At 39.5% G+C, this 13,570-nt stretch overlaps 1 protein-coding gene across 1 annotated transcript in view; it reads right to left on the bottom strand.

Moving 5' to 3' along the window:
* The window catches only part of LOC135532598 (trinucleotide repeat-containing gene 6A protein-like), a gene marked incomplete at its 5' end in the record, with an annotated part of 41,948 nt that extends 28,814 nt beyond the window's left edge, over nt 1–13,134 (bottom strand). The window contains 2 exons of the mRNA XM_064960074.1: nt 9,655–9,777; nt 12,951–13,134. Of these exons, the coding sequence (XP_064816146.1) occupies nt 9,655–9,777; nt 12,951–13,134 (307 nt within the window). The remainder of the gene's footprint in view (nt 1–9,654; nt 9,778–12,950) is intronic.
* Between the last annotated feature and the right edge of the window lie 436 nt (nt 13,135–13,570).

Here is a 13,570-nt window from a genome sequence, read left to right as displayed (position 1 = left end):
CCTGTAGATCAGTCAGTCAGTCAGCTCCTAAATAACTATTATTACCTGTAGATCAGTCAGTCAGTCAGCTCCTAAATAACTATTATTACCTGTAGATCAGCCAGTCAGTCAGCTACTAAATAACTATTATTACCTGTAGATCAGTCAGTCAGTCAGCTCCTAAATAACTATTATTACCTGTAGATCAGTCAGTCAGTCAGCTCCTAAATAACTATTATTACCTGTAGATCAGTCAGTCAGTCAGTCAGCCCCTAAATAACTATTATTACCTGTAGATCAGTCAGTCAGTCAGCTCCTAAATAACTATTATTACCTGTAGATCAGTCAGTCAGTCAGCTCCTAAATAACTATTATTACCTGTAGATCAGTCAGTCAGTCAGCTCCTAAATAACTATTATTACCTGTAGATCAGTCAGTCAGTCAGCTCCTAAATAACTATTATTACCTGTAGATCAGTCAGTCAGTCAGCTCCTAAATAACTATTATTACCTGTAGATCAGTCAGTCAGTCAGCTCCTAAATAACTATTATTACCTGTAGATCAGTCAGTCAGTCAGTCAGCTCCTAAATAACTATTATTACCTGTAGATCAGTCAGTCAGCCAGCTCCTAAATAACTATTATTACCTGTAGATCAGTCAGTCAGTCAGCTCCTAAATAACTATTATTACCTGTAGATCAGTCAGTCAGTCAGTCAGCTCCTAAATAACTATTATTACCTGTAGATCAGTCAGTCAGTCAGTCAGCTCCTAAATAACTATTATTACCTGTAGATCAGTCAGTCAGTCAGTCAGCTCCTAAATAACTATTATTACCTGTAGATCAGTCAGTCAGTCAGTCAGCTCCTAAATAACTATTATTACCTGTAGATCAGTCAGTCAGTCAGTCAGCTCCTAAATAACTATTATTACCTGTAGATCAGTCAGTCAGTCAGTCAGCTCCTAAATAACTATTATTACCTGTAGATCAGTCAGTCAGTCAGTCAGCTCCTAAATAACTATTATTACCTGTAGATCAGTCAGTCAGTCAGTCAGCTCCTAAATAACTATTATTACCTGTAGATCAGTCAGTCAGTCAGCTCCTAAATAACTATTATTACCTGTAGATCAGTCAGTCAGTCAGCTCCTAAATAACTATTATTACCTGTAGATCAGTCAGTCAGTCAGTCAGCTCCTAAATAACTATTATTACCTGTAGATCAGTCAGTCAGTCAGCTCCTAAATAACTATTATTACCTGTAGATCAGTCGGTCAATCAGCTCCTAAATAACTATTATTACCTGTAGATCAGTCAGTCAGTCAGCTCCTAAATAACTATTATTACCTGTAGATCAGTCAGTCAGTCAGCTCCTAAATAACTATTATTACCTGTAGATCAGTCAGTCAGTCAGCTCCTAAATAACTATTATTACCTGTAGATCAGTCAGTCAGCTCCTAAATAACTATTATTACCTGTAGATCAGTCAGTCAGTCAGTCAGCTCCTAAATAACTATTATTACCTGTAGATCAGTCAGTCAGTCAGTCAGCTCCTAAATAACTATTATTACCTGTAGATCAGTCAGTCAGTCAGTCCTAAATAACTATTATTACCTGTAGATCAGTCAGTCAGTCAGCTCCTAAATAACTATTATTACCTGTAGATCAGCCAGTCAGTCAGCTCCTAAATAACTATTATTACCTGTAGATCAGCCAGTCAGTCAGCTACTAAATAACTATTATTACCTGTAGATCAGTCAGTCAGTCAGCTCCTAAATAACTATTATTACCTGTAGATCAGTCAGTCAGTCAGCTCCTAAATAACTATTATTACCTGTAGATCAGTCAGTCAGTCAGCTCCTAAATAACTATTATTACCTGTAGATCAGTCAGTCAGCTCCTAAATAACTATTATTACCTGTAGATCAGTCAGTCAGTCAGTCAGCTCCTAAATAACTATTATTACCTGTAGATCAGTCAGTCAGTCAGTCAGCTCCTAAATAACTATTATTACCTGTAGATCAGTCAGTCAGTCAGTCCTAAATAACTATTATTACCTGTAGATCAGTCAGTCAGTCAGCTCCTAAATAACAATTATTACCTGTAGATCAGTCAGTCAGTCAGCTCCTAAATAACTATTATTACCTGTAGATCAGCCAGTCAGTCAGCTCCTAAATAACTATTATTACCTGTAGATCAGCCAGTCAGTCAGCTACTAAATAACTATTATTACCTGTAGATCAGTCAGTCAGTCAGCTCCTAAATAACTATTATTACCTGTAGATCAGCCAGTCAGTCAGTCAGCTCCTAAATAACTATTATTACCTGTAGATCAGTCAGTCAGTCAGCTCCTAAATAACTATTATTACCTGTAGATCAGTCAGTCAGTCAGCTCCTAAATAACTATTATTACCTGTAGATCAGCCAGTCAGTCAGTCAGCTCCTAAATAACTATTATTACCTGTAGATCAGTCAGTCAGTCAGCTCCTAAATAACTATTATTACCTGTAGATCAGTCAGCTACTAAATAACTATTATTACCTGTAGATCAGTCAGTCAGCTCCTAAATAACTATTATTACCTGTAGATCAGTCAGCTCCTAAATAACTATTATTACCTGTAGATCAGTCAGCTACTAAATAACTATTATTACCTGTAGATCAGTCAGTCAGCTCCTAAATAACTATTATTACCTGTAGATCAGTCAGTCAGTCAGCTCCTAAATAACTATTATTACCTGTAGATCAGTCAGTCAGCTCCTAAATAACTATTATTACCTGTAGATCAGTCAGTCAGTCAGCTCCTAAATAACTATTATTACCTGTAGATCAGTCAGTCAGCTCCTAAATAACTATTATTACCTGTAGATCAGTCAGTCAGCTCCTAAATAACTATTATTACCTGTAGATCAGTCAGTCAGTCAGCTCCTAAATAACTATTATTACCTGTAGATCAGTCAGTCAGTCAGCTCCTAAATAACTATTATTACCTGTAGATCAGTCAGTCAGCTCCTAAATAACTATTATTACCTGTAGATCAGTCAGTCAGTCAGCTCCTAAATAACTATTATTACCTGTAGATCAGTCAGTCAGCTCCTAAATAACTATTATTACCTGTAGATCAGTCAGTCAGTCAGCTCCTAAATAACTATTATTACCTGTAGATCAGTCAGTCAGTCAGCTCCTAAATAACTATTATTACCTGTAGATCAGTCAGTCAGTCAGCTCCTAAATAACTATTATTACCTGTAGATCAGTCAGTCAGCTCCTAAATAACTATTATTACCTGTAGATCAGTCAGTCAGTCAGCTCCTAAATAACTATTATTACCTGTAGATCAGTCGGTCAGTCAGCTCCTAAATAACTATTATTACCTGTAGATCAGTCAGTCAGCTCCTAAATAACTATTATTACCTGTAGATCAGTCAGTCAGTCAGCTCCTAAATAACTATTATTACCTGTAGACCAGTCAGTCAGTCAGCTCCTAAATAACTATTATTACCTATAGATCAGTCAGTCAGTCAGCTCCTAAATAACTATTATTACCTGTAGATCAGTCAGTCAGTCAGCTCCTAAATAACTATTATTACCTGTAGATCAGTCAGTCAGCTCCTAAATAACTATTATTACCTGTAGATCAGTCAGCTCCTAAATAACTATTATTACCTGTAGATCAGTCAGTCAGTCAGCTCCTAAATAACTATTATTACCTGTAGATCAGTCAGTCAGCTCCTAAATAACTATTATTACCTGTAGATCAGTCAGTCAGTCAGCTCCTAAATAACTATTATTACCTGTAGATCAGTCAGTCAGCTCCTAAATAACTATTATTACCTGTAGATCAGTCAGTCAGTCAGCTCCTAAATAACTATTATTACCTGTAGATCAGTCAGTCAGTCAGCTCCTAAATAACTATTATTACCTGTAGATCAGTTAGTCAGTCAGCTCCTAAATAACTATTATTACCTGTAGATCAGCCAGTCAGTCAGCTCCTAAATAACTATTATTACCTGTAGATCAGTCAGTCAGTCAGTCAGCTCCTAAATAACTATTATTACCTGTAGATCAGTCAGTCAGTCAGCTCCTAAATAACTATTATTACCTGTAGATCAGTCAGTCAGTCAGCTCCTAAATAACTATTATTACCTGTAGATCAGTCAGCTCCTAAATAACTATTATTACCTGTAGATCAGTCAGTCAGTCAGCTCCTAAATAACTATTATTACCTGTAGATCAGTCAGTCAGTCAGCTCCTAAATAACTATTATTACCTGTAGATCAGTCAGTCAGCCCCTAAATAACTATTATTACCTGTAGATCAGTCAGTCAGCTCCTAAATAACTATTATTACCTGTAGATCAGTCAGTCAGTCAGCTCCTAAATAACTATTATTACCTGTAGATCAGTCAGTCAGTCAGCTCCTAAATAACTATTATTACCTGTAGATCAGTCAGTCAGTCAGCTCCTAAATAACTATTATTACCTGTAGATCAGTCAGTCAGTCAGCTCCTAAATAACTATTATTACCTGTAGATCAGTCAGTCAGTCAGCTCCTAAATAACTATTATTACCTGTAGATCAGTCAGTCAGTCAGCTCCTAAATAACTATTATTACCTGTAGATCAGTCAGCCAGTCAGCTCCTAAATAACTATTTTTACCTGTAGATCAGTCAGTCAGTCAGCTCCTAAATAACTATTATTACCTGTAGATCAGTCAGTCAGTCAGTCAGCTACTAAATAACTATTATTACCTGTAGATCAGTCAGTCAGTCAGCTCCTAAATAACTATTATTACCTGTAGATCAGTCAGTCAGTCAGCTCCTAAATAACTATTATTACCTGTAGATCAGTCAGTCAGCTCCTAAATAACTATTATTACCTGTAGATCAGTCAGTCAGTCAGTCAGCTCCTAAATAACTATTATTACCTGTAGATCAGTCAGTCAGTCAGCTCCTAAATAACTATTATTACCTGTAGATCAGTCAGTCAGTCAGCTCCTAAATAACTATTATTACCTGTAGATCAGTCAGTCAGCTCCTAAATAACTATTATTACCTGTAGATCAGTCAGTCAGTCAGCTCCTAAATAACTATTATTACCTGTAGATCAGTCAGTCAGTCAGCTCCTAAATAACTATTATTACCTGTAGATCAGTCAGTCAGTCAGCTCCTAAATAACTATTATTACCTGTAGATCAGTCAGTCAGTCAGTCAGCTCCTAAATAACTATTATTACCTGTAGATCAGTCAGTCAGTCAGTCCTAAATAACTATTATTACCTGTAGATCAGTCAGTCAGTCAGCTCCTAAATAACTATTATTACCTGTAGATCAGTCAGTCAGTCAGCTCCTAAATAACTATTATTTCCTGTAGATCAGTCAGTCAGTCAGCTCCTAAATAACTATTATTACCTGTAGATCAGTCAGCTCCTAAATAACTATTATTACCTGTAGATCAGTCAGCCAGTCAGTCAGCTCCTCAATAACTATTATTACCTGTAGATCAGTCAGTCAGTCAGCTCCTAAATAACTATTATTACCTGTAGATCAGTCAGTCAGTTAGTCAGTCAGCTCCTAAATAACTATTATTACCTGTAGATCAGTCAGCCAGTCAGCTCCTAAATAACTATTATTACCTGTAGATCAGTCAGCCAGTCAGCTCCTAAATAACTATTATTACCTGTAGATCAGTCAGCTCCTAAATAACTATTATTACCTGTAGCTCAGTCAGCCAGTCAGCTCCTAAATAACTATTATTACCTGTAGATCAGTCAGTCAGTCAGCTACTAAATAACTATTATTAACTGTAGATCAGTCAGTCAGTCAGCTCCTAAATAACTATTATTACCTGTAGATCAGTCAGTCAGTTAGTCAGTCAGCTCCTAAATAACTATTATTACCTGTAGATCAGTCAGTCAGTCAACTCCTAAATAAGTATTATTACCTGTAGATCAGTCAGTCAGTCAGCTCCTAAATAACTATTATTACCTGTAGATCAGTCAGTCAGTCAGCTACTAAATAACTATTATTACCTGTAGATCAGTCAGTCAGTCAGCTCCTAAATAACTATTATTACCTGTAGATCAGTCAGTCAGTTAGTCAGTCAGCTCCTAAATAACTATTATTACCTGTAGATCAGTCAGTCAGTCAACTCCTAAATAAGTATTATTACCTGTACATCAGTCAGTCAGCTCCTAAATAACTATTATTACCTGTAGATCAGTCAGTCAGTCAGCTCCTAAATAACTATTATTACCTGTAGATCAGTCAGTCAGTCAGTCAGCTCCTAAATAACTATTATTACCTGTAGATCAGTCAGTCAGTCAGTCAGCTCCTAAATAACTATTATTACCTGTAGATCAGTCAGTCAGTCAGCTCCTAAATAACTATTATTACCTGTAGATCAGTCAGTCAGTCAGCTCCTAAATAACTATTATTACCTGTAGATCAGTCAGCCAGTCAGTCAGCTCCTAAATAACTATTATTACCTGTAGATCAGTCAGTCAGTCAGCTCCTAAATAACTATTATTACCTGTAGATCAGTCAGTCAGCTCCTAAATAACTATTATTACCTGTAGATCAGTCAGTCAGTCAGCTCCTAAATAACTATTATTACCTGTAGATCAGTCAGTCAGCTACTAAATAACTATTATTACCTGTAGATCAGTCAGTCAGTCAGCTCCTAAATAACTATTATTACCTGTAGATCAGTGAGTCAGTCAGCTCCTAAATAACTATTATTACCTGTAGATCAGTCAGTCAGTCAGCTCCTAAATAACTATTATTACCTGTAGATCAGTCAGTCAGTCAGCTCCTAAATAACTATTATTACCTGTAGATCAGTCAGTCAGTCAGCTCCTAAATAACTATTATTACCTGTAGATCAGTCAGTCAGTCAGCTCCTAAATAACTATTATTACCTGTAGATCAGTCAGTCAGTCAGCTCCTAAATAACTATTATTACCTGTAGATCAGTCAGTCAGTCAGCTCCTAAATAACTATTATTACCTGTAGATCAGTCAGCTCCTAAATAACTATTATTACCTGTAGATCAGTCAGTCAGTCAGCTCCTAAATAACTATTATTACCTGTAGATCAGTCAGTCAGTCAGCTCCTAAATAACTATTATTACCTGTAGATCAGTCAGTCAGTCAGCTCCTAAATAACTATTATTACCTGTAGATCAGTCAGTCAGTCAGCTCCTAAATAACTATTATTACCTGTAGATCAGTCAGTCAGTCAGCTCCTAAATAACTATTATTACCTGTAGATCAGTCAGTCAGTCAGTTCCTAAATAACTATTATTACTTGTAGATCAGTCAGTCAGTCAGCTCCTAAATAACTATTATTACCTGTAGATCAGTCAGTCAGTCAGCTCCTAAATAACTATTATTACCTGTAGATCAGTCAGTCAGTCAGCTCCTAAATAACTATTATTACCTGTAGATCAGTCCAGTCAGCTCCTAAATAACTATTATTACCTGTAGATCAGTCAGTCAGTCAGCTCCTAAATAACTATTATTACCTGTAGATCAGTCAGTCAGCTCCTAAATAACTATTATTACCTGTAGATCAGCCAGTCAGTCAGCTCCTAAATAACTATTATTACCTGTAGATCAGTCAGTCAGTCAGCTCCTAAATAACTATTATTACCTGTAGATCAGTCAGTCAGTCAACTCCTAAATAAGTATTATTACCTGTACATCAGTCAGTCAGCTCCTAAATAACTATTATTACCTGTAGATCAGTCAGTCAGTCAGCTCCTAAATAACTATTATTACCTGTAGATCAGTCAGTCAGTCAGTCAGCTCCTAAATAACTATTATTACCTGTAGATCAGTCAGTCAGTCAGTCAGCTCCTAAATAACTATTATTACCTGTAGATCAGTCAGTCAGTCAGCTCCTAAATAACTATTATTACCTGTAGATCAGTCAGTCAGTCAGCTCCTAAATAACTATTATTACCTGTAGATCAGTCAGCCAGTCAGTCAGCTCCTAAATAACTATTATTACCTGTAGATCAGTCAGTCAGTCAGCTCCTAAATAACTATTATTACCTGTAGATCAGTCAGTCAGCTCCTAAATAACTATTATTACCTGTAGATCAGTCAGTCAGTCAGCTCCTAAATAACTATTATTACCTGTAGATCAGTCAGTCAGCTACTAAATAACTATTATTACCTGTAGATCAGTCAGTCAGTCAGCTCCTAAATAACTATTATTACCTGTAGATCAGTGAGTCAGTCAGCTCCTAAATAACTATTATTACCTGTAGATCAGTCAGTCAGTCAGCTCCTAAATAACTATTATTACCTGTAGATCAGTCAGTCAGTCAGCTCCTAAATAACTATTATTACCTGTAGATCAGTCAGTCAGTCAGCTCCTAAATAACTATTATTACCTGTAGATCAGTCAGTCAGTCAGCTCCTAAATAACTATTATTACCTGTAGATCAGTCAGTCAGTCAGCTCCTAAATAACTATTATTACCTGTAGATCAGTCAGTCAGTCAGCTCCTAAATAACTATTATTACCTGTAGATCAGTCAGCTCCTAAATAACTATTATTACCTGTAGATCAGTCAGTCAGTCAGCTCCTAAATAACTATTATTACCTGTAGATCAGTCAGTCAGTCAGCTCCTAAATAACTATTATTACCTGTAGATCAGTCAGTCAGTCAGCTCCTAAATAACTATTATTACCTGTAGATCAGTCAGTCAGTCAGCTCCTAAATAACTATTATTACCTGTAGATCAGTCAGTCAGTCAGCTCCTAAATAACTATTATTACCTGTAGATCAGTCAGTCAGTCAGTTCCTAAATAACTATTATTACTTGTAGATCAGTCAGTCAGTCAGCTCCTAAATAACTATTATTACCTGTAGATCAGTCAGTCAGTCAGCTCCTAAATAACTATTATTACCTGTAGATCAGTCAGTCAGTCAGCTCCTAAATAACTATTATTACCTGTAGATCAGCCAGTCAGCTCCTAAATAACTATTATTACCTGTAGATCAGTCAGTCAGTCAGCTCCTAAATAACTATTATTACCTGTAGATCAGTCAGTCAGCTCCTAAATAACTATTATTACCTGTAGATCAGCCAGTCAGTCAGCTCCTAAATAACTATTATTACCTGTAGATCAGTCAGTCAGTCAGCTCCTAAATAACTATTATTACCTGTAGATCAGTCAGTCAGTCAGCTCCTAAATAACTATTATTACCTGTAGATCAGTCAGTCAGTCCAGCCAGTCAGTGCTCAGTGACAGAAAAATGTATTCTCTCCAATGCGGATACACACACTGAGAGACGTACCGGGCCACACACACAGAGACGTACCGGGCCACACACACAGAGACGTACCGGGCCACACACACAGAGACGTACCGGGCCACACACACAGAGACGTACCGGGCCACACACACAGAGACGTACCGGGCCACACACACAGAGACGTACCGGGCCACACACACAGAGACGTACCGGGCCACACACACAGAGACGTACCGGGCCACACACACAGAGACGTACCGGGCCCCACACACAGAGACGTACCGGGCCACACACAGAGACGTACCGGGCCACACACAGAGACGTACCAGGCCACACACAGAGACGTACCAGGCCACACACAGAGACGTACCAGGCCACACACAGAGACGTACCAGGCCACACACAGAGACGTACCAGGCTTGTGCTCCAGAGGGGAGTTAACGGACACGTCCAAGGCCGTCCACTTCTTCAGGCGAGACTGAGGCTCCTTAACACCAGACCCCGTGTCAAGGCCGACATTCAGGTTAGAGTTCAAGCCTGGAGAAGACCAGAGTATTGTAGTATTTCAGATATACACAGACAGAACTACATAGAAACCAGGATAAAACACTGTCTAGAACTACATAGACACCAGGATAAAACACTGACTAGAACTACAGAACTACGTAGACACCAGGATAAAACACTGTCTAGAACTACAGAACTACGTAGACACCAGGATAAAACACTGTCTAGAACTACGTAGACACCAGGATAAAACACTGTCTAGAACTACAGAACTACGTAGACACCAGGATAGAACACTGTCTAGAACTACAGAACTACGTAGACACCAGGATAAAACACTGTCTAGAACTACAGAACTACGTAGACACGAGGATAAAACACTGTCTAGAACTACGTAGACACCAGGATAAAACACTGTCTAGAACTACAGAACTACGTAGACACCAGGATAAAACACTGTCTAGAACTACAGAACTACGTAGACACGAGGATAAAACACTGTCTAGAACTACGTAGACACCAGGATAAAACACTGTCTAGAACTACAGAACTACGTAGACACCAGGATAAAACACTGTCTAGAACTACAGAACTACGTAGACACCAGGATAAAACACTGTCTAGAACTACAGAACTACGTAGACACCAGGATAAAACACTGTCTAGAACTACAGAACTACGTAGACACCAGGATAGAACACTGTCTAGAACTACAGAACTACGTAGACACCAGGATAAAACACTGTCTAGAACTACAGAACTACGTAGACACGAGGATAAAACACTGTCTAGAATTACAGAACTACGTAGACACCAGGATAAAACACTGTCTAGAACTACAGAACTACGTAGACACCAGGATAAAACACTGTCTAGAACTACAGAACTACGTAGACACCAGGATAAAACACTGTCTAGAACTACAGAACTACGTAGACACCAGGATAAAACACTGTCTAGAACTACGTAGACACCAGGATAAAACACTGTCTAGAACTACAGAACTACGTAGACACCAGGATAAAACACTGTCTAGAACTACAGAACTACGTAGACACCAGGATACAACACTGTCTAGAACTACAGAACTACGTAGACACCAGGATAAAACACTGTCTAGAACTACAGAACTACGTAGACACCAGGATACAACACTGTCTAGAACTACAGAACTACGTAGACACCAGGATAAAACACTGTCTAGAACTACGTAGACACCAGGATAAAACACTGTCTAGAACTACAGAACTACGTAGACACCAGGATAAAACACTGTCTAGAACTACAGAACTACGTAGACACCAGGATAAAACACTGTCTAGAACTACAGAACTACGTAGACACCAGGATACAACACTGTCTAGAACTACAGAACTACGTAGACACCAGGATAAAACACTGTCTAGAACTACAGAACTACGTAGACACCAGGATACAACACTGTCTAGAACTACAGAACTACGTAGACACCAGGATAAAACACTGTCTAGAACTACGTAGACACCAGGATAAAACACTGTCTAGAACTACAGAACTACGTAGACACCAGGATAAAACACTGTCTAGAACTACAGAACTACGTAGACACCAGGATAAAACACTGTCTAGAACTACATAGACACCAGGATAAAACACTGTCTAGAACTACAGAACTACGTAGACACCAGGATAAAACACTGTCTAGAACTACAGAACTACGTAGACACCAGGATAAAACACTGTCTAGAACTACAGAACTACGTAGACACCAGGATAAAACACTGTCTAGAACTACAGAACTACGTAGACACCAGGATAAAACACTGTCTAGAACTACATAGAAACCAGGATAAAACACTGTCTAGAACTACGTAGAAACCAGGATAAAACACTGTCTAGAACTACATAGACACCAGGATAAAACACTGTCTAGAACTACGTAGACACCAGGATAAAACACTGTCTAGAACTACGTAGACACCAGGATAAAACACTGTCTAGAACTACAGAACTACATAGACACCAGGATAAAACACTGTCTAGAACTACATAGAAACCAGGATAAAACACTGTCTAGAACTACGTAGACACCAGGATAAAACACTGTCTAGAACTACGTAGACACCAGGATAAAACACTGTCTAGAACTACAGAACTACGTAGACACCAGGATAAAACACTGTCTAGAACTACGTAGACACCAGGATAAAACACTGTCTAGAACTACGTAGACACCAGGATAAAACACTGTCTAGAACTACAGTGAGACAGCTTGATGTACAGGACACCCCCTGGACAGGACACTAGTCTATCTCTTGTTTCTGTAGGGAGACAGCTTGATGTACCAGGACACCCCCTGGACAGGACACTAGTCTGTCTCCTGTTTCTGTAGTGAGACAGCGTGATGTACAGGACACCCCCTGGACAGGACACTAGTCTATCTCCTGTTTCTGTAGTGAGACAGCTTGACGTACAGGACACCCCCTGGACAGGACACTAGTCTATCTCCTGTTTCTGTAGTGAGACAGCTTGATGTACCAGGACACCCCCTGGACAGGACACTAGTCTATCTCCTGTTTCTGTATGGAGACAGCTTGATGTACCAGGACACCCCCTGGACAGGACACTAGTCTATCTCCTGTTTCTGTATGGAGACAGCTTGATGTACCAGGACACCCCCTGGACAGGACACTAGTCTATCTCCTGTTTCTGTAGTGAGACAGCTTGATGTACAGGACACCCCCTGGACAGGACACTAGTCTATCTCCTGTTTCTGTAAGGAGACAGCTTGATGTACAGGACACCCCCTGGACAGGACACTAGTCTATCTCCTGTTTCTGTAGTGAGACAGCTTGATGTACCAGGACACCCCCTGGACAAGACACTAGTCTATCTCCTGTCTCTGTAGTGAGGCAGCTTGATGTACCAGGACACCCCCTGGACAGGACACTAGTCTATCTCCTGTTTCTGTAGTGAGACAGCTTGATGTACCAGGACACCCCCTGGACAGGACACTAGTCTATCTCCTGTTTCTGTAGAGAGACAGCTTGATGTACCAGGACACCCCTGGACAGGACACTAGTCTATCTCCTGTTTCTGTAGAGAGACAGCTTGATGTACAGGACACCCCCTGGACAGGACACTAGTCTATCACAACAGGCCCCCTGGGTGTGAGGGCCCTACTAAATGATCAGATATTTCCTTCAGGCATCATGAAGGCCTACCTAAAGGGAAGTTGGTAAAGGAGCCCATGTGGTTGGGCTCCTTCTGCAGCTCAGATGCATTCTGGGGCATGTAGTTGTCCATGTAGGACTTGAGGGGCTGGTGGGCGGGGTTCTGCTTCAAGAGGGAGTGGTCGAGGTGTTGCGGAGGCTGCATCATCGACTGGGACGAGCCAATTGGACGGTCCTGCACACAGAGAAGGGAGGGGTTAGACGGCGGCACAGACAGACTGTACTATAGACTAGTATCGGAAAATAACCAAGTTTGACCAGACAGACGGACAACACCGAGAGACAGACAGACAGACAGTCAGTCTGTACTATAGACTAGTATTGGAAAATAACCAAGTTTGACCAGACAGACAGACAACACCGAGAGACAGACAGTCTGTACTATAGACTAGTATCGGAAAATAACCAAGTTTGACCAGACAGACGGACAACACCGAGAGACAGACAGACAGTCAGTCTGTACTATAGACTAGTATCGGAAAATAACCAAGTTTGTGTATAACATGCAACACAGACACAGAGAGACAGACAACACCGAGAGACACACAGAGAGACAGACAACACAGAGAGACAGACAACACAGAGAGACAGACAGTCTGTACTATAGACTA

This window comes from Oncorhynchus masou, unplaced genomic scaffold, assembly GCF_036934945.1.
Source record: "Oncorhynchus masou masou isolate Uvic2021 unplaced genomic scaffold, UVic_Omas_1.1 unplaced_scaffold_1934, whole genome shotgun sequence".
Taxonomy (NCBI): domain Eukaryota; kingdom Metazoa; phylum Chordata; class Actinopteri; order Salmoniformes; family Salmonidae; genus Oncorhynchus; species Oncorhynchus masou.
Note: the sequence above shows the minus strand (reverse complement) of the source record. Positions and strands in the feature narration are given on the sequence as shown.